Below are 26559 nucleotides of genomic sequence, written 5' to 3' on the forward strand. Positions count from 1 at the left end.
CAAATCCGTTTCCGCCTTTCCGGTATAAGACATAATGAACAACTTTGAAGTTTGACAAAATGCAACCTCACATATCATTAATTGACAAAAACATTTAATATAGCATCATATTAAGTTACAAAAGATTGAAAACCACCTGCCAGAAAACAACTGTCTCTAACTCACCAACTCAAACAAGATTTATCCTTAGATGACTACAGCGCAACAAGATCTCATTCCCAAGAAGACTTGGGTGCTTTAGCGATATCATCCTTGATCCATTTCTTAACTAGACCGACAAAGATGTACTGTAAAAGAATGCATAAGATTAGGGAAGTAAACCAACGCTGGGATACTGTTAACAGCTTAAATTAGTAAACAAAAAGACTAAAATAAATCAAAATGGGTCAGATGGGCTGATCAGATCAAAAAGTTCATAAGTTACCCGAAATGTATTCAAAAGAATAAGACCCCCTATATCTCTTTGTTAAATCATATTGTAATTAATAAATAATACAGTAGTTCATGTAATCATATAAACTCAAAGAAAAAAAGGTGCTGATCCGCCCAGCCCATTTCGTTACTCAACCTTTACTACCCCTTTTACCACCCATGCAGAGAATATGTACAGAAATCAAATGAGGAATGAGTGTGAAAAACATTCAACCAAATGAAAGGAAGCTTGATAGCTTACTTGGGCAGTCAAGATGAGAGGAATGAATACTTTTCCTCTTTCATTTGCATTCGGACCATCAATTAACTTTTGGTCAACCACAATGCTATTACTTCCATTGGTTGCAACTTCTGTGATAACTTCAACTATCTTGGGAATCCAAGCAGTACCATTTGGAAGAATCTAATGCAGAAGAAAAAAAAATCAGATAAATTTGGATAAGCTCGAGCATAACATAATTTTTATGACTACCTACCTTTTCTTCATTGTCATTCTTATTACATCTGCTGCTGTTCTCGACCAAGGCCACGGGAACTTGATGCCCCTGCAAGAAGCAGCAACAGCATAATAAATACATGAATATCAAGTTTCTAGCGTTCCGTGGACGTACACATACTAATATAAAAACTTTCACTTTTGTTGTCTTAAGTTAACAATTTCATAACCAGAAGACTTTTAACCAGATGGTTGTTTATACTTCCAAAATAAAAAAACAAAAAAGAAAGCTAAAAGAAAATCCCAACCCCACTATAAGCCCCACATGCAGAAGAAATTTAATAGTTAACTAGAATTGCACCCATGCTATGGGTAGAGGGGGATAGTTTCTTGATCAAAAAGAATCAAAAAATTCAGCGACAGACGTGGCTAAGGGTGATGGTACCCGGCTTCGCCAACTGCTTGTAGTCACTAATACATATTATTGAACTTACCATATTGATAATTGTCAAGTCAAGTGGCATAATGGTAATTTCAGTGTGGTTAAAATTGAAATCTTAAAGTCCTTCACTGATTACCTCAGTGGTTGGACACCCGGACTTTTGTCCAAGAGGTCACAGGTTCGATACTCTCGGCCTGTGATTACCCGCCAGAATTTTGTCCTGGCTTTCGTGGAGCTTTTACCGGGTGGGGCGGGCGGGGGGAGGGAATCGGGTAGGTCCACGGTATCCAGTCCGGATACCTGTGATCCGGCCCTTGCTTTTCTAAAAAAAACAATTGAAATCTTAAAAAACTTAGGCAAAAGCTTTATATAGTAGCATAGGTATCTACAGTAAAGCCAATAATTTGGAACTAGTCTACAAGAACAGATGACAATTTCAACCCATTGGTTAATGAATAGATCAATTTGGGCTATGTGTCATCTCATATGGGTCAAATTAGTTAAACGGAAGAAAGTTCAAACAAGTCAAAATCACCCAAAGCCCATCTTGATGCATAAAACCGCATAGATCATTTTCTTCAATAATTTGGATTATAGCAATGCTTTGTAATCATAACAATCACCTTAAAGGACTTCTAATGATTAGCTCTCTTCTAATTGTCCTAAAGAAATTACCCATTTCAACCTGAACCTGTTTTGATCAATCTGTTTCCACCTATAACATACACACAGAAGAACAAATGATGCAAGCTTAGTATAAAGGATAATACCAGAACTTCACGTTTCCTGAACAGAGACCCAGAGTCCAAAAGTTTAAGGAGAGCCTCAGATCGCTTTCCAAAAAACTCATCATAGCCGAGACAATCTGGTGGTGTGAGTTGAGCATGTGTGAGCACCATAATGCCTTTATGCCAAATTTCTTTACCAAAACTATCTGTTATTGCTTTAATAATCTGCTTATCCAAGTTATCCACTCTGTAGGAATCTAGACGGTCCACATATAACAGAACATCTATTGTTTTGTTCAAAAGAAACCTGTTCAAATAGTCACAAAATTACAAATCTTTAAAAGACCCTGTTAACATAAACAAAACTTAACAAGTTAACATACATATTGCTACTACAGGTCTACACTTAATAAATTTAACCACAAAATGAGATACAGAACTAATAAACTAAAAACTAGTCTCAGATCCCATTAAACGACGGTTTTCTACAAAACTACATACTCCAACATAAATAAATAAATAAAGGATTCGTCAAAAGTGGGGTAGTTTCATTTTAAAATTGAATGCAACATTTTTTTGCATCCGTAAATTATTGGAATTGTTTTCGCCAATGTATCTGAAATACTACAGGTGGCAGCTGATGGTTCATCTCTAACAAGTCAAACAGATTAAGCTAAAATATTAAACTAAAAAATTTAAAAACGGGGGGTTGAAGCCATCCAAAATATATTCAGGTGCTTAAACCATCATAAATCACTTTACTAATAAAAGACTTATAAAACTGGAAAACTTATTTGTTTGTGAATCGGCCAAGACCATCCCACTCCAATTCTCACTAAAATTAAGTGTTCTTGAACCATCTTCCCAATAACCCACTTTCCAACCTTATGAATTACCCTTGACGATGAAACTGGAAATGTATTAAGGACCAACACATCGAATGCCCAATGAGGTTCCTTTGAGCTACAAATTTCAAAAAGGGTAACGTCCCATGTATCACATGAGTTGTGACATTCTAATAAATTGAAGATGTGGCATCGATATTAAGCTAGATTACAAATATAGGGGATTTCTGAAAGGCTTATGATGTTAAGAAAGTAACATTCTTCTCCCAAAAACACACTAACTTAGAACAGAGGTGGCTACTTCAATCATTTTAAGTAGAAACAGGTCAATTTGGGTTTATTTTATCTTGGAAGGTCAGTAGGTGTAACGTGTAAGTCAAGCTAAAGACACACTTGCATGAAACAAGTCAAACACATAAAACTAATAACGTCACCCAAAATGTCTTTCAGATTCACAAAACATCCTAAATAACTTAATGCAGATAACTAGATCATTACTTTGATTTTTGCAATTGCATTTGACACATTAAATATTTATTCGAAAATTTATGAACTTCTCGACATGAATTGTATGATCAACTTAACCCTCCCATCCTGTTTCAGACACACAACGTAAACCTAGAAAAAAAAAACAATTTGCACCTCTCATTTTGTCCCTCCGCCATCTACTTCTAAGTTCTACCCTCCCACCCACATGAAAGTTTCCAAAAAGAATTCCACCTCTCTCTGGAATCTGGAACCATATATTGGCACATGCACACACACACACACACACAAACATTGCCAGTAACGTGATATGCTATTGTATTTCTGAAAGTATTAGTATTAAGACTCGGTATAGACCTTTTGATGAGTTCCAAGGCTTGATCATTGACATATCCTCCTTCAACAATGCCGGGTGTGTCAATGATGTTTAACGTGAACCCTGAGCGTTCACGGGAAACCATGACAGGTCTTGGGACATCTGACTGCAAAAATAAAAGAACTCAAAAGAACGTATAAACAAATGTGCAATAGGTCAAAATGCTCAATTTATATGCAGGTAAAAAAAAAAGTCAAGTTGGGTCTAGCCAAATCACCATTTCTTAACTATTTTTTTAACAAACAATTAAAGAGCCATATATGATTACAAAAATAATGTTTTCAGTGATGATCCAATTTTTTGAATGAAATGATTGAATATTTATGCATTAAAAGTTCAAGCTGCCACTTTGGGCAAATCTAGACCCAATTTCTTTCTAGCTACTTTTTATGACTCCTAAGAGATAAAACATAACCCAAATCAACAGATTTGTATGTAAATGGGTCAGAAGCTTGGACATATAGAGTAAAAACCCAATTAAGCATCATCCTAGAGCTAAGAGGTTATAGAAGTTACCTGGAAAGCACTGACCGCAACTGCTCGTTCCCCGAGAATGGAGTTTATCGTCGATGATTTCCCAACACCACCCTTTCCCATTACAAGAATTGTGACACTGTCCCTCTCCTGTGATATTGCATAACCATAGAATTTAAAAAATGATAAACTTACAAAAAAAAAAACTGCAACATTTCATTTACCACACAATGTACAAAATATTTTAATGATACTTAAACGTCCAAAATGCACTTTGAAACTGAAAAAAGGTTGCGTGTTCAACTCTTTGAAACAACACTACTTTGTTTTTTACATTTCACTGCAAACTAACCACCGTTCTCATAAGAACACCGAAAAGCAACATACATTGGATAAGCATACAAAATTGAACCCACTCATTTCAAAAACAAAATGACGCATTTCGTTAGCATTTTACTAAAACGAGACAAATACGATGGCTTAAAATAATATTACAGCCTTCCTATTAACTAAAACTAATAACAAAAAGTAGATACAACATTTGGTGAAAGAGTTCAACCTTCTCCTTTAGTGTAGTCAGTAGTTTAAGCAACTTGGTCTGTGTAGCAAGAGGAAAATTCTGAATCCCAGTCCATTCTCGGGCCATCGAACCTAGTGAAAACCCCGAAAAAACCATACAATCAAAACCATAATTCACAAACACAAATTTATCACTATTTCACATTTCACATAACATAACAAACATATAAATCAATATATATTCCTATCAAACAAACCCCAATACATCATTAACCACAAGCTTAAACCTTTTTATAGAAATGATTAGAATTGAAACTTTGCACATAATTTATATAAACATCAATTTTAAAATAAAGATTAAAAAAAGTAAGAAAATTTAATAAAAGAAAAAGATGGGTGTTGGAAATTACCTTATGTTTAGTGATAATATGAAGTTTTTGGAGAGGAAATTGTATGTAAAATGGCAATGTGATAATGGAAAGAAAAACCCTAAAAATGTTAAGTAAAGAAAGACTGTTGAAGAAACCCACCAGACGAGCTTATCAACAACAGGGTTTTTGCAATTTGTAAGAGAGATATATATATATATTTTGTATAAATGGTCCTTTACCTTTCTATTAGATACACATTTGAAACTTTAGTTTTTGAACTTGTTACTTTGTTAGGTGACATCGTGTTCAAGATTCAAGATTCAAGCTTAAAAAATCTCGAAAATAAAATAAACCGAAGTTGGATTTCTGAATTTTTGGTTGGATTTAGACCAAATTGATTTATTGGATTTATGCTTTTACGTATAAATTACAGGTTATAAATGATTAAATGTTGTAGATTTGTAGTCAAATTTTGATGACTTACATTTACTATGTTACATGTAGACATGTTTTTAATGTATGTGAATAAACAACGGGAAAAAAAATACAACTTGGATTATTTTTTATCAATATTAAATGCCAAGAAAGTCAAGAAATGAGGCAACAAGTTTGTCGGAAATAGACTTTCACATGAAGCTTTGTGTATACATGCAAAGTAGTATCATGTATGATTCGAACCATAGGGAAACTTACAAAGCAAATTGGGGGTCCGAGAGAAAACTAATTGAATTTCTTTTGTGAGATATTAGGAGTTTTATTTTTGTAAGGTGGAAAATAAAAAAATGTGTACTGGATTATTAGATTTTAACTCAAAATTAAAGGGGCTTATGTTTAGGTAAACTCATAGTAATACTTTTTTCTTGTACGGTGTTTATTTATCACTTTGAATAATAAAGAAGACTCTTGGGGTGGACGTAGGAAGAGGATTGAACCGAACAACATAAATCATTGTCTAATTGTTACTTTATTTTTTCTCATATTATATCTTGCAAGTTTATCTCGATACATCATATCCCTACTTCCACTCGTGTGGGTGAAAGTGTGACCTTTTGTCACAACAGGTTTCAGAGCACCTAGGTTTAAGGATATTTTTGTATCTAAATGGCAGGAAATAATTGTACACATTTTAAGGTAGAACCTTTCTATGGAACCGGAAATTTTACTCTATGGCAACCAAGAGTGAAGGATATGCTCGTTCAACAAGGCTTGGTAAAGCCACTGAAGGGTAAGGAGAATGGCAAGTCATAAAAGATGACGGATGATGATTGGAATGACATCGAGGAATAATGTGGTAGTACCATTTGCTTTTGCATCAGTGACAAGATCATTAACAATGTCAGTGGGGAGACAACCGCGACTAGCTTGTGGAAGGCACTCGAGAAGTTATATCTCGGGAAGAACATGACCATAATTCCACAAAGCTTGAATTGAAGCGCGAGTTGTACCGATTAAATAACTTGTAATATGAAATAAATAAATATTTAAGTTTAAATAGATAACTTGCCAAAGGTTTGCTGTTGTGGTTGTTGCATTCTTAAAGTTTATATACTACTAGTACTTTTCTCTTTAGACGTTTCGCAACGATTTGAGTTTAGTTAGAAAAATGTTCGAATGCAAGAAGAGCTTTAAAAAGTTACGTTGATTTTGTGGATGATTTTGAGCCTTCTTATGAGTGCATGATGGAACTTTGAATGTGGACTTGTGAGTTGCGATGCACTCCAAGCGAGTTAAAAGTATTTATAGAAGTTCGTCAGATATATCATATCATCATTATATAATATACAAGAAAAAGACAAACATGATACATTTCATGAATATACTGTATTTAGAACATTGTACCTCAGGAATCAGGATGCAATATTAGAAAATAAAAAAGTAAAATAAAATAAATAAAAAGAAGACATCCATGGTGCCAATTGAAAGCTTAAGAAAATCTTGAATTTTCAATCGCATTTTGAAATAAACTTGCTACAAAAATGATTATTCAAACTTTGTCCCTCTGCAGAAGAAATCAAATTCATCCCACCTTAATTAATAACAAAGAACACAAGTGATGTGATTACAAGAAGTTAACATACATACATGTCATATGGTATTATGGTTTATGCCAAACAATGAAATATACACCTATGTCATCGATTCCTACTGAACGACTGTTTTCATGGCTTAAAACAATAATACAATAGCAATCATACAAAAAATGAGTCAAGAACTGTATGTAGTATACAAAATGCAGGCTAGGCTCGTAATCCATCCTCATTCAGTCGACTAACTCTCTAATGTACACATTCAAGTAAGGATTCTTACTTGTAGCATATATGAGCACAATTTACATGTAACTTATAACATCGAAGAGAAGTTGTTCCAATACAAATGGAAGGAATAACAATCTGAACTGGCCTATTAGCTAAATTTCACCCAAAGTATCGCAGCAGGTCATGTGTATATTTTACAGCTCGGTCCTTTATGATCATTAAGGCTCTTTGGTGTTAAGGGAGCTTGCTTCCCCTAAATACTGGAATGGAGAAGAATGATTTTGTTGCTGAAAAAGAAAAATAGCATAAAACAATGAAATTTAAAGGGTATCCAAAAAGGCAAAAACAATGAGGTGATGGAAACTAGGAATGCATACAAATAAAGTATAAATAAAACTTATTTGAGGTGAATGGGTAAAAAATTGAGGTTTTCCCTGTTCAGGTTACCCAAGAAAGGCGAGTTGTTGACTCAGGTTTACACCAGCCTAACCTGGATATCCTCGTGACCTTTTTCGAACCTTTTCCTAGCCTCCCCAAGCTGTTTACTTAGTGATCTTTGAATCTGAGACCTCTTGTGAGGACACGAGGACGCCTTATCACTAGGTCACCTTGGTGGTGGACTGTTCGTTAAAACTAATCTAAGGTATCTTGCATAATGAATAACAATTGTGAAGCCTCTTGTGGGTTTTAGATGGGTGAGTCAATTTGTATAAAATATTATTAGTAGTTGCATTTTCTTTGAGAATAAAATATTAGCTTGCAAACATTTCACAGAAACTCTACCTTTTGTTGTACTCATGGATGCAGAGACAAGGCCTTCCGATACCTTTGGGTGATTGTGGGATGTAAATCTGCCAACATTTGATTGACCTGCATTGATCATACAAGTTACACAGATAAAGAAGTTTGTTTCTTTTCAGAGATTCGACATATTGTAGTAGCAGGAACTTCAAAAAAATGATCAGCACTAGAGGTGGCAGTTTTGGTCAGTTCACAAATAAATGGTTCGATTTAATTGGATGATCTTGTATGTCTAATGAGTAGAAGTGAGAAACATAACTTCGAAGAAAACAGGTCAATCGTCACCTACAGTGTGTTTTTAAAACATTTTTCTAATCTGATGGTTTGAACAATGAGTGTCTACGGACTGTTTCAACCCTTTAAAAAGGATTATGCTTTTGAAACTGCCAGACCAGCACATTTACCATCAGTAATCAGCAAGGATCTTATTACCTTTAGACTCTTCAGATTCATCATCTCCTTCAGAAAGTGCTGACGGGCTAGACCAACTAGCCGTATGGGACTTAGGTTTAGTTTTTCGAGCAAATTTCAAGAGCCGTTTGAACCCTTTTGGTGAGTCTTTTTGGTAGACCAAAGCAGGTGGGTGCTCGGCATTTCCCCACTCACCAATACTAGCTTCTTCACTGCTCTCCACAGAAAGCATTTGAGATAAAGAGTGACGTACCTGTGGACTTGAAGGTCCACACGGCTCAACAACTTTCACTGGAGACACAATTTTCACTGGGCTTTCACATTCCATGCACGGAATGATCTCTTCTTGATGATCATCTTCTACTTCAACCCATGCATTTGGAGAAATCATCAATTCTACTTCATCATCATTTTTAATGTCTGGTGATGGTACCTTTTTAAGCACGTCCTCAACTGTAACACTAGATTGATTAGGACTCATTGATTCTTCGCATTTGGTGGGGCTAACCACCTGAGGTTCACATTCCTTCTGATTTACTTCTATTTCAGTAGTCATGGCTACCTCATTCTCCTCAGCTTGAATTAGAGTTCCAGCGCTCCTAGATGTTTCCTCAGGCTGATCCACAACTTTTGTCTTGTTAATACCCGGACTGGCACCAGACCTGATCCCAGAGCCCTTTCGAAGAAACGGCTTAGTTTCTAATGCAACCACACCACTTTTTTTGGTAACTTCGTTATATAATCTCAGTTTAGCTTCAGGAATCTGGAGATTAGGTTTAGTTGGCTTCTTGGCTTTTGTCACTGTTGCCTGTTTCTTCTCATTATCAGTTTTAAGTTTTCTATTGGTATCTGGTGGTGTTGACTTTGTAGTCTTGAATCGTGATTGAGTTATCTCACTTTTTGTGGTTAACAGATCAGTTGATGATGCAGACTGAGGGTTTTTGCTTGGTGGTGTGGTTCTAGTAGGTGATGCACCTGTGGGTCTTGGTGAGGGTGTTGATGGGCATGACTTGCGTGTAGCAGACAAAGAAGATGGAATCTTCTTCATAAGAGAAGGCTTTGAGGCTTCCTTTCTGGAACTCATTAACGGGGTTGAGTTTTTGCGAACCTTCTCTTTCTGGAGTTTATTGACATTATTGGAATTTATCTCAAATTTTTTCTCATTAAAGATTTGGTGAGTTACTTTAAGTTGGGGTGCTTTCCCTCTTCGCTTTTCACCCCCCATTTGTTTATAATCATCAACAATTTCAGCTCTTTCCTCTCTTGGCACCAAAGATATCTTACTTTTGGTAATATCACTGGTGGGATTTCGATGTCGAACTGGCTTATTTTTGTTTTCCATCATTTGTATGAATAAATCATCCAGTTCTGATTCCTTCTGTTGATTCCATTCAATGGATGAAGGATGCTTTTCACAGTTTTCTTCAGCTGTTTCTGTTTCAGGTGAGTCTGGTTTAATATTCTCTAACTCAGCCGAAACTTGACTTTCATAAATAAATATATCAGACTCTGCTTCTGCTGGTTCATTTTTGGGAATGATAGGCGAAGTCTCGGTAGTAGTGTTGGGATTTTGGGTAACATTGTCACCCATTCCTGAACTCCATCTTCTCAGTACAGCTTTTTTCGAACCAGCAATTCCATTTAACAATTTCTTTGTCTTCAAAACGTCTACCGTTTGGTCTCTCTGTTTGCTTTCAAATAGACTGATTTTATCTCGTACACTCATCCTTAGTACATTTTTCTTTGCAGGTTTTTCTGGGTCCTCCTCTTCCTCATCACTACTGTTGCCATCTAGATCTCTCGGAAACAATACCTTTTCCCTAGCAGGAAAATAGTTGAGGCTCTTAATAGTTAGTGCAGTTGCCCTGTGTGATCCTGATCGCCCAATTTGTATTCGCCTCATAGGAGATGCTGATCGTCTTGGTGTTGCAGATCTGATACGAGTACGACTTCTCTCAATAGATGGTTGGTCCTCCTCACTTGAAATACAAGAATGATTGTCAGTTGAACTTTGTTCTAGTTGAGCAGCTTGCGTTGGAGAGACGCAATACGTTATGGATGGGTCTGACAGCGAAAGGTGAGGAGCAGGGGCATTTCTTTCAGTCTTATTGAAAGCATCATTCCTCAAGTCTTGAACTGTGGGGAAAAGGGCCATTTCTACAAATTTCTGAAATGAATCCCTGGAAAAAGTATGGTAATAACAAGTGTTAATGTGATAATCCTCTCATTATGAATTACAGTATTAGAAACGGCATGATGGCGGGTCAGGAAGGTAGGGCAACAAATCAAATCATGTATTCTACTGTTTGTTGGAATGGGTCAGGATAGCTCGGCAACCACCTTTTTTTTGTCTTTTTGTTGGAATTTTCATAACTAATTTATGTGTTCAACTTCAACATGATTATAGAAACCGTACTGTTATGATAAGGATCTAAACTTCAGAATAAAACAATTCAATAGATTGTATGCATAACAAATACAAATTGGGAAACTTTTAGCCCGTTGGCTCTATACTCACAATATTCAATTTGAGCCATTTCGGATAAACATAAACCATAACCCAAATTCACCCATTCAAAAGAAAACGGGTCAAAAGTGCCATCTTTAGGAATTTTATATGAGAGGTACAGGAAGAGAAAAGCAACAAACATATTCCTAAAGAGCATTATTAACAGTCCACTGTCTACCTAAATGTATTGGTTCCTACCTGCAATTACTAAACCAGGAGCTCAGATACTTGACTAATTGATTTCTAACATAAGTAAACAGGAAAGCAAAACACAAGGAGAATTTACTCATGTGAAGGTTATAGGTACCTTATATCTTTGGCTCCAACATGATGAGCGAAATTTTCCAAATCCAAGATGTCCTTAGTTGAACAGATTTGACCAGTAACCTTGTCAAAGGCAGAAACTAATTCGTCTTTCAATGCTGTGAGCCTTAAATCAACTGCTCTTAGTAGTTCATTCCTATCAAAAGACAAAATATAATGATTAAGAAATTGCATGGAATACAGTGAGTAAATCATAGATAGCAAGGAACACTAAACACATACTTGGAGTCAACCGATGATGTAATATCAATTCCAGCGTTCATAGACAATGAAATTTGGAATTTTCTGGTCTCCTCTAGTTGAGCAATTTCATTTCCAATACTAAAAATGTCTGGCGAACCAATAATGCGTAGAAATCTGACAAGTTATAGATTATTAAAGTAAGCAAATCGAAAACAAAAGCTTTTTAATTGGTTGAAAATACACCATGATACCTTGTCAATGTTGCCACTGTAAACCACCCAGCATCCTTGACATTGCCAGGCGGTAAAATTTTGAAATTTATATTTAACCCTTTCGAGGACAAATCTTTTACACGAGGTGAATGCAACAATAGCTGTTTCAACGTCCCAGATGCTACTTTCTCAGTCTTATTGCGACTACACACAAATGTCTCATACCTAAAAAATGTTATACGAGGAGATAGTTATGTACATAACCCTACTGCTAAACGAAAAACCGGCTAGACAGCTCAAATTTCAATATAATTATCTTACAACAAACAAAGAAACAAGTGAACATATGAGTAAACCCATATAATAGATTCTTGTTAATACTTAATAACTAATATAAGTGCCTTTTTATTATATTATGTAATACTTCAAAAACTTAGCCAAACAAACCAAAATTGAATCTGTCAAATCATGAGAGTTAATGCACAATATGCATTTCTAATGCTTCTTATAACTTCTCTCGAAAACAATGTGATACAAACTCGGCCTTCTAATACGGTCATGTGGGGACTATGGGCTAATGCCATGTGAGTGTATTGAACTTTGGCTGAATTGGTATATGTATATAACGAACCTTCAAAACGTTCATTTCATGTCAAGAACATAAATATCACTAGTTACTTTGTATTTCTTTTGATTTTCTTTAGTTTCTTATTATTAATTAATACTAGTTAGTTAAAAACAAAAGAAAAATAGTATCGATATGCCAACGTACTACAAAAAAGTAAAAGCGGTAAATAACTTTGATGATTTTTCTAAGTAATAACTGATATTTGTATATCAAAATGAGGATCACATTTGTACATCATATGTTAACAATTTGGATATTCATTACATTGAAAGAACATTTTACAAGTTCGATTTACATACACTTCGCAATATATTATTACATAGTCATGCCATACGTATGCAAATCAATGAGCTAAACATAAAAAAAAAAAATGCAAATGAATTTGTAACAAAAAATTCATCAATAAGTTTTTAAAGAAAAGGAAAAAAACCAACCTGTTCTTGCTTGGAAAAATTTGTAGTTTAACGTAATCGAGTGGCGCATTGGGATCTATTGTTCTTCCCTTCAACTTCATCATCAATCAATCTGATACAACAAACCGAAAAACCCTAAGTTACATCCCAATGCTCATAAAAAAAAAATTATTTAAAATATGAATCTGTTTTAATGAAGAGCCAAAATTCAAATTCAAATAGTTGTACAAAACATACAAAAGTAAAAGCACTACAAATTTCCAAGTATTCTCCAGAAAGATAATAATCGAAAAAGCGACCGACCTCGAAAAAATCAAAACATGATCATAATCAATACATATAACTTCATCTACAGTTACAAACTAGATCCAGCTACACTATAGCCCTAAAAATAAAAACAATTTCAGCTTAATTCACAGAAAATTGGCAATAATGTTTTAGTAATAATATCCAACATTTTTTTAATAAAAATTCTTCATATAAACTTACAACATTATGCATGAGCCAATTAAACTGTTTTTCACTGACATGTATAAATGAAAATTGAATCTCATTGAAAGAAATACAATATATGTATAGATACAAACATATCGTGAAAGTTGATACCTGAGAGTTGTAATAAAATGTGTGTTGTTTTGTCCGGTGTACGGCGGCGACGTGCGGTGGCGCGTTTGAAAGTGAAGCAGGGAAGTATAGAAAGGAGACAGAGATAGAGAGCTGTTTGTTGTGTAGTGTGTTTTATGGCGCGTGGTGTATCTTTTTGAATGAATAATTAAAAAAGAAAAGGTAAGGTGGGGAGGGGATCAATCAAATTTATTAAATAAATAGTTTGCATTTTTTGAAACTTTGGATTTGAATAAAAGTTGATTGGTCTACATTTTGGTCCTTTGCTAAAATAATAGGGAAAACGAGATTTATACTATGTTTTTTAATCTGATTCATAATATACCTTTTCATCCAATATCTAGTAGGAGAAGTTTTTTTAATTAATTTGTCTAAAAGAATAGATATAAACTTTATGCCTTATGACTTGAATTATTTGTAAGTTTTTCTAAATTCAAGCCTTCATTTAAAAGATTTTTTTTTATCATTGGATTATTTACCTGGAGTTGTAAATTTATATGTTTGTTGTGCATGATTAAAATTTATTGTAGACTCAAAACAAGATTGTTTAAACTATTTTAAATCTCTAATTAATATATATATATATATATATATATGAAAATAATTAATCCTCCTAATCATGAGATGATAAAATTTGGAAAAAAACAGGGGGCAAGATTAGCAAAGAGACTTAGTGGATAACACGTGTCACCTTCTGATAATTTTAGTAGGATTTTTAGGCTGTTTTTTAGAAGAATTTATCATTTTCCATATTTTTTTTAAAAACTCAATTTATCCAACTCCTATTTTTAAACTACACGAATACCTAGGATGTAATCAAGTGGAATACCTCAAGGTCATAAAAGCTTTACCAATCACCAACGGGGCAATGGGACACCAATTTGTTTAAATTTTAGACTCATGAAAGCCATGATTCGCAATATTACAAAAATGCAAGCAATGGTTTGCGATTTTCAGTGCTGCAAGCATGGTTTGCTCTTTTCCGAATGCAGGTCTTGGTTTACTATTTTCAGAATCGCAAAACTTGCGATTTTGATTGATATTTTGTAGGGGAAAAAATAGGTTTTATTGTATGTTTTCTATGATTTTTGGGCATTTACGTTATTTTTTCTACAAATCGTAGGTAACCTTCTCCTTGTTCATAATATCCGTTTTCATTTTATGTATACATTTTACACTTGAACCAATGACATTTGTTGCTAGTGTTACTTATATACTTGATAAGACATGGTTAAAAGGAAAAGAAAAATATTAATAAGTTAATTAAATAAGTTGTGGAGTTGTTGTGAGTTGTGACAATGGAAATAGTATAGGAATACCGAATAGGGTCTAGTAAAAAAGATGTGTCGGCCGGTGGAGTACCACCACAACCGTCACCACCATTGGCCACCATCATTTTTTAAAGCCAAACACTTTGTTAAATCATGTTTGTTGCATCACTAAAAAGAATGTAACATGCCCACTTTTTTACCCCAACAAGTAAAGCTATATTAGCACCTTCACTTTAATATTGCTTATCTTACAAGTCAATCACCACAAACTCACTCAACTTGATAGGTGGTGTAAAGGTTTGAGTAAACACTATAGGATGAATCTTAAGTCCAAGAATGGAAAACACTATAGTATCATAAATGTGACAATGTTGGCTTGTTTATGTTGCGCAACATATATATAAATGAAACAGTAAAAGATCATAACATAATGTGGTTATGTCTGATAGGTGTGATCGGGTTATTACACGGACAAGAACATCGTAAGTTAACATCGTTATGTCCTATGAGGTTACTCCATGGATAAAAACCGAGTATACGTTATATTAATTATGAAAACATGTTGTATAATGAAACTCTAACTATGATGGTACGAATATTTATAACCAGACTACTACTAGTTCAAAAGAAGCCAAAGGGCCGGGCTCAATACAAACCGGAATTCTAACAGGTCGATACATACCGAATTATTTCCATATGGATGTGATACAATCCAAGTCATACTATAACAATCTGCTTATGAACCAACAAAATAAATATAGATAAAAATGGAACTGATCAAGTAGTTGAAAAATGAGCTTAACACTCTTCTGTATTTTTGATACAAATATACAAATGATTGCTACAATAATATATGGAGAAATGATGTATGGTAATATTTTAAGTGAGGGATATATAATATGTATATTTAACATATTGATCTTGGCACTCTACCTTTTCTGGAAAGATGTAAAACCATATTCTTCTCAACAAGTTACCTGTAAGGCTGTACATAATTTATTTCACATCAATGTCGGTACATCACCATTTTGTTGCTTCATTCTAATTAACCAGGGTCTGCGTGACTGCATCTACTGGCTAGTCTGGTGTCATATGGCAACTTTCTCGCCTATGCGGGATTATACTATCTGGGTTTTACTACGGAGCAATTATTGTGTCGAATAAAGGAAATGTCATCACTGAGCAGAAGAAAACTGTATTTTCAGGTCACCTGGGAGTCTTTAAGTTTAAACCAAGAACTTTCTTTGACCGGCTAGATCGCTAGCCCAAGGGCTAGCATATCAACAAACTTTCACTTTCTGGTCAATCAAGTCACAAGACAATTGTATCGCCAATCAGGTCAGTAAACACATTTATTGCACATGCATATACACTTTTGATGAAGCTTGTAAAACTAGTGCTTTAAATAGTAAACACGTTAAGTTTAGTGACCGGGTTAATAGCAGTATGTTAATGTAGGTCTGACCTTGATCCAAGCGAGCTCAAACAACCAGGTATAAACTATTCTTCACAACAAACGAGATTCACAAACAGTTCACACATATTACACTACTAGACCAAGATCATCCTCAGAAATCAGAATTATTAACCCAAATCTAAAGATAAATAACATGCATTTTTTACAATTCTCAAACATTGTACATGACATTATATTCTTTCCTAAAAATCTCATTTTACAAGAGTACAATATCTATGAAACAACAGACTTGATGAGCTATCTGAAGAAACCTAATGGTTACATTTGTAACAGGTTCCATCTATAAGCTTCAGTTAGACCATACATGGACTAAGCCGAGCCTATTACCAGTGTATATCTCATTGCGCTCTTCATCATAGAAGAGGGCGGTAATGTCCTCAAGTGCTTCTGTAACAGTACTCGTAATCCTGGATGCTCGGATTCGTTTTCTTGAGGTGCACTTGCAGCTTCTTCTACTAGATCCAACAGATTCGGTGGTAATGCCACTGCAGCCACACTCATCCAATGGAACACCATTTTTAGCCTTTATTTTAGCAAGGCATTTTCCGGTCAAAATGTTGCTGATATTTATAGATCCTTCTGCATAATTAGAGAAAAGCAAAATAATGATGACACAAATTACAGAGGCAGATGAGGTCCTGCTATATGGGATCCAATCAAATCCATTGGAATTGCAACCTTTGGCTTCATAGACCAATCGAGTGTTAACCTTTTAGCCAGTTTAACAACATACTACTCAAGAACATCAAACAAAACCTTGTGGACATAAACAAAAGTTGAAAATTTATAGACCAAAGGAGCTCCTATTGATTCTCATACAGTTGGTTCCATTTTACATGTTTACTCACACCTAGTTGCATTAACTATTTAAAGATGCACAAGAAACCAAAGTCCAATCTGAGTACAAATGTATAGTAGGACTGCACCCCAAAATTAATGAGCCTGACGGGAACCAAGCCTTCCAATCCCAGTACAATAGGACAGCACCCCAACACTTATAAGCCTGATAGGCACAAAGCCTGACCAAGCCCAATCAAACATATCCAAATCAAATGATCTTGTTTTTCCAACAATATTAAGTTAAGAACAGACTTTATAAGTAGAAGTGACTTGTTAACTCAGTTCAGCAGAAACGAAATATCTATGAATAATGGGTCAAAAGAGTAGATGGATATCAAAACGAAACGGGTTTAACATGCACTCAGATCCTAGAATATCCCAATCAATTGAAAGAAATAAATCAGAGAATATTATCATAAGTGATTCAGCTTGATGGTCATAACTAATACGTAAACTACTCACTAAGTTTTTAAAAATGGAATACTGCTGACAGCCTATGACCCATTGTTGACAAATGCTCACCTACCAACATATTTTGCCCCCTCTAGATCTAAGGAACCATAAAGCCGGCTTTGAAAGTGGTTGGGTCAGCCAGGACTGAAGTACGGACTGATCTGGAGCAGGGGAATCCAGTCTAAACGGGTCTAGATTGTGCATAACTAGTCAGACCTGACCAGGGACTTTGTGCACATCAATTGATAGTTAAGTTTAAGTTGAGCAGTTTACCATTTGCTTCTGTTAAAGAGTTATCTGACTCGGTTTTGCAATAGGAGATGATAAGATCCTGATCACTTGTGATGTATATGTTATTAGTGTTGCAGTCAGGATGCCACAGCAAATGATCCTCAAATGAAGTCACAAGTTCCCCTCGGAAGTTCCAAACAGCTACAGTCCGGTTTCTAAAGGTTAAAAATAATTGGTTCTCATACAGAAAGATGAACGCTGATGGAGTCATAAATTCTGTCCTGCTAACTTCCACTAGGTCGGAATTGCGTACCTGAGTACATAATCACTTTTAGACTTCAACGCTACTTCTAACATAATTTAAGAGATCAAAGTAAGGCATGATCTGACAATATTTTTTAAGGTTAACATAGTTGGGTCACCCGCCAACATTTTTTGCCCATTTTTTTATGATAAACTTATACATTGAATATGATTTAGAAACCTTGAAATAAAACGATTTATGAGGTATGTACTAAAGTTAGAAATTTGGCCAGTATCAACCCTTAGATCTGTTCCCTTTATAGCTAAGCTTTTTGGGACCCAATCAAGAAACAACCAATATCGATGCATTATAAGTAAATGGGTTGACACAGCCACCTTTGCATAATAGTATAGCCATAAAATGAGAAAGTTCCTTACATCAAGGATCTGCAGATTCTCATTTTCTTGCTTCACAAGAAGTTTCTCATTGAACTGCTCAATGAAATCCACCTTTTTGTTACGATGAAGAAGATGATTAAAAGATTTTAGAATAGTTCCATCTTCAATAGAGACAATCTTGAGAGGAACATGGCTGCTAGCTTTATTGTATATCAACAACATGATTCCAGGACTGTGTTTTGGAAGGATATATCATAAGCAAATTTAACACCACAGTATATAGAAAAAGTATAAAGAAATCTCACAAAGCGAAGAATATACCTTATTTTGATCTCTTGTACATTTTTATCTGATATAGAGTATAACATGGTATAATTTTTCAAATCGAACACCTTGTAAATGCTGAAGAAAACATAACGGAGAATATTAATGTCAACGGAAGAAAACAACATAGTACACAAAGATGACATAAAGCTAGAAATTAACGTCAATGCTCATTTGGACACATTAGCCAAAAACTTACCTATCTTGTGCTGAGAAGGTCAGCACCTTTCCATTCACATCATCAAATTCCACAAAACCAGGCCACTTCAAAGATTCAGTCTCGAAAAGAGCAAAACCAGCATCAGGTTGACCTCGTCGTATGTATCTGTCACCAATATCAGTGTGATAAACGCTCAGCCATAAACTTAAAATGATGCAAAGCTATGATACAAATACAAATATATATATACATACATATATATATATATAAGTAAATTTCACATACTCAATCCTTGTTGTCCTGCATTTCAAGGAACTGAAGCTGTCAGAAGCATAGACCGATACTGTAATCAGTGAATCATTATTTTTATTGTAAAACAAGCTTCTTATAACTTCATCAGGACTGACGTTTAGAAAGCATATTCTTTTGTTAGCCTCTGCATCAGATACATAACACATGAGAACCCATCACCATTAAAGAAATAAATCACAAAGTGTATTCTAGATTTGTGGTGGCTAAATGGGTGGTTTGGTGCATCAGAACGGGTCCAAGGTTAAAACTACCTATTTGTAGTGCCGGTGGGTATTGGTTTACCAGCAAACATTTCTTTTAACAAAGATATAATGCATTAGCTATGATTACAGAAACTATCTTAATAGAATGGTATTTAAACTACCTGATACAAAATGTTAACTTTGGGCAACTTTCAATTAAAAAAAAGTATTTCATGACCTGTTATGAATAAACTATAAACCAAATCAACCAGTTCATAAGTAAATAGATTGAAACCGCCACCTCTAATTCTTAGCATCCTAACTGATACTATACCTCGGCAAAATGCAGCACAAACTCCGGACTGGGCAAGAGCAAAGACTATATCACGAGCAGCAACAATCTCAATGATTCTTGAACGCTTCTTAAGAAAAGGCAAAACCATAGAGCATTGTCCCTTAGGATCATGAGTATCATACTCCTCCTGGTACCATTGATCACCAAATAAATCAGTAAGCAGTCAGCGAACTATATAGAGTACGACATACAAACAATGCGTGAACATTATAAATAAATATCAAAAAAGTAACAACTTTTATCACATAAAACCCCAATATTATCCACCGACAAACATTAATGAGCATGTATAAGTACGTATATAGTTCACATGATCATTAATTACATTGGATTCTAGTCATTCTACTCACCCCACTCCCAGTCATATATAAGCAAAAATGCAATAATAGATCATGCATCGGTAATTACCATTCTAGTAATGATTTTGACCTTCTCAACGAAGTGGAAAACTATCATTTCCAACTACCAAAACTGAAAGCTATAATTCCAACAATCATCACTTTAGCTACTTTGGACAAGATCACGTATCGATTATTAACTACATTGGATTCTATGATTTGACCTTCTCAACAACGCGACAAACTATCATTTTCAACTTCCAAAACGCAAAACCATAACTGCAGCAATTGTCACATAAGCTAATTTTCGCAGGATCTTGCATTCAACTACACTGAATTCTAGAATGACTTTGACCTTCTAAAAAAAGTCAGAAACAATCATTCCCTACTTCCAGAATCATAATTGCTCATTCTAGCTAATTTCAACCTTCTATAATCATAACTACATTGGACTCTAGTAACCATTTCAACCTTCTCAGAAACGTTAAAAAACTATCATTTCCAGCTTCTATAATCATAAAAGCATAAATGTCACTCGAGTTATTTATAACACTATCATGTCACAATCATTAACTAATTGGATTCTAGCAATGATTTAATTGTCTCAACAACATCAAAAACAATCATTTCCAACTTCCTAACCCGATAACCCTAACGCCAACAATCGTCACCCTATCTCATTTCTGCAAAAACTCTACATATATGAATAACTACACAAACGAAAAACGCAGTCAAACGAGACAAAACCTCACATAAACATATTCACACATACTCTCTTACTAAATAATTACTACTATCTCATATCAAACTCAAAAAAGCCACTTATATCATACTATTATACAATTTATACACACACTTTTTTAATACCCACATAATCAAATCGAGATTACATCATATAAATATTCATATACCATAATAAAAATCAAAACTTTATAAGCTACACTAACCAAGATTCATTCTATATTCTTTTATATATAATTATATATAAAAATACAAATAATTATTAGAAAAAATATATATAACCTGCAAAAGGATATTTCTAAATCTTTCTTGAGCATCACAAATTCTAAAACTACGATCTCTTTTAGAACAAATCTCTCTTCTTTGAAGCTTCTTAACACTATTCATAAACCCATCTGACCCACGCGCTCTTTTCTTCGTCACCGCCACGCGCCGACCATTACACGGCCGTGGACTCGCCGTGATCCTCCTTCCGTCCATTTCCACCACCCCAAATCCCTAATTTTGATTTTTTTTATTATTGAAATTAAAATTCTAAGGAAAAAAAAAACCCAAAATCCCCAAGAAATTAATGAAATGAGAATTTGGGGATTTTGGAATTATTTATTACGGAGTAATTGTTTGTAAGTAGTGAGAGAGCAGTGAATTCGTAAAATGATATCCAAATAGTGTTGTGTTCTCTCCAAATTCTATTATAGTATTATTATTATCGGATTTTTGTAATTTTATTACGAGTATTTTTAAATGTATAAAAAATATATATTTTTTGTTGTTTTAAGTAGAGTTAATTGCAAGATTGGTCCCAGTGGGGTACATGGTTTTTTTTTGAAATGGTTGTAATGAGGGTCTCCATTTTCAGATTTTTTTGTAAAATTGATCTAATTTTGACGGATCTGTTAAAAGTGGCCGTCAAGTGTGCACGTGTGCAGCATGTGTGAGTGTATTTATGTACTTTTTCCAACAAAAGGACCCCATTGGTAAAATAGAAAAAACATAGGGATCAATTTTGCAACTAACATCTTTTATATTTTTTTTATTTATTTAATTCAACCAAATTGTAACATACAATTATCTGCTCGTTAGGTCTCTAATATTAAATTTATGTGTACTTTAAAACTTTAATAATGGAAATATACCATATATAAATAGTTTTATTTTTGAAAATTGATTTATATATAAACTTTTGTTATTATACAAGCTTAAATAAATAAAAAGTTGTATGTTAGGAGTTTGATATTTATTAAAAAGAAGAAACCAAATCTGTTCGAATAATATAAATGTCATATATGGTATATCTATTCTCGTGTCAAATATGCCAGAAGTCAACAATATTTTTTGAAATAAATTAAATTATTAAATAAATGCAAATAAAAAAACTTATAAATTCTAATTTAGAAATATAAATAAAAGCAAATTAGTAATTTGATATTTGCCTTTAAAACAAAATCTTTGATATATATTCTTAGAAAGTAGATATAAGTTACTATGTAAATTGGAGTTTAATCATCAATTGAAGTATTTAGAAGTTTTAGAATTTTTAATGAAAATGTCTTTGGTAATTTAGCTATAAATAATCAATGAAAAGCTAAAAATTGTTAAAATTTTTATTTAAGTTAATTATCTAATAAGATTTAATTTTTTATGGAAAAGTTAAAAAGTATTATTTAGTGATGGATTTTTAAAAATAGTAAGTTTATAAAACTTTTTCTATAATTATTAATATAAATAATAATTAAAAGTTTTTTTTGTTCCATATTTTTTTATTTATAATTTTAATTATGATACATGTAAATTTAATTTTTAGGTTAACAAAAATTTTAAAATGGTTAAGAAGTGGTTAGGCCAATAGTATTTTATTATATATATAAAGATGAGTTAGTTGTAAGGTTGGTACCTATGCAATGGGGGTCCTTGTGGGGTGGGAAGTACATAAATACCCCCACACGTGATGCACACATGCATACTTGACGACTACCTTTAACAGATTTATCAAAATTGGACCAGTTTTTTGGCAAAAAATTCCCAAAATAATGACCCCATTGCAACGATTCTCGAAAAAGGATCCCCTTGCTAAAATGTACAAACCACATGGACCAATGTTGTAATTAATTCTTTTAAGTAAATGGATAAGTCCACGAAATTTATAAAGTTTGTCACATTTTTTAAATATTTTAAAAACTTATTTTACGTATGAAATTTCTTTACAAATCTAATTTATGTGTCGGTTATTTTATGGGTAAAGATTTTATTCATGCTTTTTAAACGTATTTTGCCATTTAAGTATTAAGGGTGAATTTGCTTGAGAAATGATTGTTGAAATTGTGATCATACTTGTTAGTGGTTCCTTTCCAGTGATGAATATAAGTTGACGCCACCCAGTAATGTAGTGAATGTCAAAGCGTTGCCCCAAATAAGCGTTTGAAGTGAGTGTTTATAGAGGACTAAGAGACAAGCTTCGTGTATTTGGTCTCTCACAAATCCTAATACGATGTGTAGCCTGTGTGAGTGTGTATTTCTTTTATGGTGATTGGGTTTACTACACGTCATATTGTTAGAATGATTGGTCCTTTGTCACACACAATGTCTTAGGATGGTTTCCTTCTGTATCTCTCCAGAGGATCTTGATAAGCCATGTCCAGGGGCTGAACTTCGACTTTCGGGATGACACTGGCCAGGTCATGTTTGGACTGGGTGACCTAGGTGGTACACTATCACTGGTTTTTACTTTGTCTTTTGTTTGTAGGTAGATTGGTAGTTGTGTCGATTATTTTAAAACACTGTTGAATCATGAATACAATCAAAGGAATTTTTACTAATATGCAACTTATGTGGCTATATGCAACTTAGGTTAACTAGTTTTCTTTTGATTTCTAACTAACAAATTAGTCATCAGCCTTATTCTCTCATGAGTCATGACCATGCCATATTATTAGCTTTTGTTTGTTCCTTTATTTTTACTTGTCTAGCATTTTTCTCATGCTTTTGGACTTATAATAACATTATACATTGATGGCACATGAACCAAGCTATCACCTGAAATTGTTCCTACCCTAACGCAACAACACGATACCGTCACACAAAACTATCGTTCTTTTATCAGCTCCCGCCGTAACGCGCGGGCACAAGACTAGTATAGAAATAAACCTATCACTCTTAACTCGAGAGCAAATAATTGAGTGCTTATTTAAACATGATCTTACTATCACGGACCGATTATTATGTTGAATTAAGTATTTTTGATTTGTATATACTTACTATAAATGTATCAAAGTTTGGCTCATAAGAAGAATTGTGTAATTCTAGCTCAAAAAGAGATATTAACCCAATAACAAGTGAAAAAAAAGTTAAAAACCAATTACTTTTGGAAAAAAAAAACAATTAGATTATTATTATAGGTATATAAGATGTCGTCCACTCGTCCTAGGATTCCTAGCTACTAAATTTTATATGTACTTTTGAATATCATGGATATATATTCACCCCTCTCCTAATTGTTTCTAAAGTCCAGTAGTAACAGGGTAAATAATAATAAGTACTCCGTAACTTTTAAAGGCACTAAGGCAGCTCCATTAGGCCCTACCCAACTTTTTTTTTTCACTCACTTTCTCGCTATTTTCTCAAGATTAGCATTGGCAATGGTATTTTCAGGAGGTATTTTATTGAGAAAAAGTGAGAAAACAAATAGAAGAATATGGTGTGGTGTTGGTGGGGACATGAGCTTTCTTTAAACTATTAAGACCATTCGTAACCATTCACCACTTTACCTACACTTTTCTCTGCCACATCAGCATCATCTTCTCACATTTTTCACTTTCTCTTTTCTCCTTAACCATTCACTTTCAAATTTAATACCTTATAATACCCCACTATTCCCAACAATACCCCATAATATAACCAATCAAAATAAAATAAAACATAACAAAATAATAAAAACAAAAGAAATGGACCCACTATCTTCTCTTTCATCTAGGTGAAACATATCACCTATCTCCTTTCAACTTTCTATTTCACCTATAGCTCTTAATCATTCACATCATTTCACCCACCTCTATCACCTAGCTCTTAAAGATGGTCTAATAGTGTAACACCCGTCATTTTAAAACTTGGATTTTCAAAAACTTTGTCAAACAACGTTTAAACGTAGCGGAAAAGGATCACTTAAAACAGTCTCATCCGTAACGGATTGTACCTTTCATAAAATGGTGTTACTAACCGCATCATCAAAACAATGTATATGAAATCCAAATCTTGGCACCAACATAAATGCCATCAACATTAAATGAAACATAAATCATAAATAAAGTAGCCGAACATATGGCTATGGGTAAAGTCTAAGCATTCAACAAACTATGCTAGTCTTCTTAATTACTTCTACCCATCTCACCGAGCTAATCCTTTCCTAGCTCAAACTTGTTTATCCTGAAGGACACAACATTTTCATAAAAGCAAGTGTTAGCTAATAAATTAGCTAAGTAAGATACACACATTTTTAATAAAACATTCTTCATTTTACTTTCTCAAAACTTCTTCATATTATACTTATTAAAACATGGTCACATCACATAATATCCACAAACATCATAAGATAATCCCACCTTTACATATTCCCACATTCCAACACAATTCATATCATATCAACATATACTTATAACTTATACAACATCTCACATCATATCAACTTACATTTACAACTTAATCAACATCCCATATCTTTGCATAACACATATAAACATATCCCACGTATACATATTAGCACATATAGAGTATATACTCCTAATTGTGCCTATCAATGATAAATCATACTTATAATCAACGTAAGCAACTTAATCAACTTATCATCTTATCAACTTATCAAATTTGATCAACTTTAATCAGCGTATCGACTTATCAGTATGTCAACTTATCATCTTATCAACTTATCAACTTTAATCAACTTTAAGCATTCCGTTATGCTTTTAACATTGGTGGTTAGTCACTCCACCCAGAAATACTATATCAACGTAACTATACCGCAGGAAATTACTCAAGCGACCACTTATAGTATCCCGTCATGATGGTTAGTCACTCCACCCGGAAATACTAGATCAAGATAACTATGCCGCAAGGAGTCACTCAAGCGACCACATACGCACTAGCTTTTCAACTAGCACGGGTTAAGCTTAACACAAATTATGCTCGAGACTTCTTATCTTTATTAGCTTAGGCTACACTTTCACCTAAACTAATCACTTATTAACATCTTTACTTTACTTTTATATTAGCTTAGGCTACACTTTCACCTAAACTAATCACATATCAACATCTTTACTTTAACTTTAGGTATATTCATTACCTAATGAGTTTCACACCTACTTCAACATGTAATCCCATTAACGTGCACATCACATAACATTTCTTCGTGTATCTAGTGAACTAAACATTTCATACTTAAGTGCACATATAAGCCATCACATATCAACATTTAGGCATATCAACGACTTTATCAACATCACATCACATATCATAAACATTTTATGGCAACGTAATTTTAAGCATCATACTTTATATGCACATACTTACTTTGACTCTAAACGTCAACATATCAACATAGATCATTTCAACAACACATATCATAAACACTTCATGGAAACATCATTGTAATCATCACACTACACGTGCAATTAACTACCTTTACTTTAAACGTCATCATATCAACATGCAAACATTCCCATATAACCTCCCACATAACCTGAAAAACCCAACACATATAAGATAATCCGATTAG

The 26559-nt window shown here is 33.9% G+C and overlaps 3 protein-coding genes across 3 annotated transcripts; all 3 read right to left on the bottom strand.

Moving 5' to 3' along the window:
* Nucleotides 1-50: 50 nt before the first annotated feature.
* Nucleotides 51-5286, bottom strand: LOC122606782 (translocase of chloroplast 34-like). The gene is made up of 8 exons (XM_043779640.1): nucleotides 5149-5286; nucleotides 4779-4870; nucleotides 4262-4369; nucleotides 3727-3851; nucleotides 2081-2345; nucleotides 909-977; nucleotides 674-835; nucleotides 51-287 (listed from the first exon to the last, which is right to left on the bottom strand). The coding sequence occupies exons 2-8, from the start codon at nucleotides 4863-4865 to the stop codon at nucleotides 213-215; spliced, it is 891 nt and encodes a 296-aa protein (XP_043635575.1). The 5' UTR covers nucleotides 4866-4870; nucleotides 5149-5286; the 3' UTR covers nucleotides 51-212.
* A 1892-nt stretch (nucleotides 5287-7178) lies between these two features.
* Nucleotides 7179-13717, bottom strand: LOC122596625 (histone H3.v1-like). The gene is made up of 8 exons (XM_043769239.1): nucleotides 13452-13717; nucleotides 12867-12957; nucleotides 11844-12029; nucleotides 11632-11766; nucleotides 11393-11545; nucleotides 8598-10756; nucleotides 8148-8234; nucleotides 7179-7651 (listed from the first exon to the last, which is right to left on the bottom strand). The coding sequence occupies exons 2-8, from the start codon at nucleotides 12947-12949 to the stop codon at nucleotides 7599-7601; spliced, it is 2856 nt and encodes a 951-aa protein (XP_043625174.1). The 5' UTR covers nucleotides 12950-12957; nucleotides 13452-13717; the 3' UTR covers nucleotides 7179-7598.
* A 2604-nt stretch (nucleotides 13718-16321) lies between these two features.
* On the bottom strand, nucleotides 16322-21402 carry LOC122585237. The gene is made up of 8 exons (XM_043757356.1): nucleotides 21078-21402; nucleotides 19696-19843; nucleotides 19153-19303; nucleotides 18907-19032; nucleotides 18705-18785; nucleotides 18423-18615; nucleotides 17784-18054; nucleotides 16322-16796 (listed from the first exon to the last, which is right to left on the bottom strand). Exons 1-8 carry the CDS (start codon nucleotides 21273-21275, stop codon nucleotides 16507-16509), a joined length of 1458 nt encoding a protein of 485 aa, XP_043613291.1. The 5' UTR covers nucleotides 21276-21402; the 3' UTR covers nucleotides 16322-16506.
* Between the last annotated feature and the right edge of the window lie 5157 nt (nucleotides 21403-26559).

This window comes from Erigeron canadensis, chromosome 1 (genome assembly GCF_010389155.1).
Source record: "Erigeron canadensis isolate Cc75 chromosome 1, C_canadensis_v1, whole genome shotgun sequence".
NCBI lineage: Eukaryota > Viridiplantae > Streptophyta > Magnoliopsida > Asterales > Asteraceae > Erigeron > Erigeron canadensis.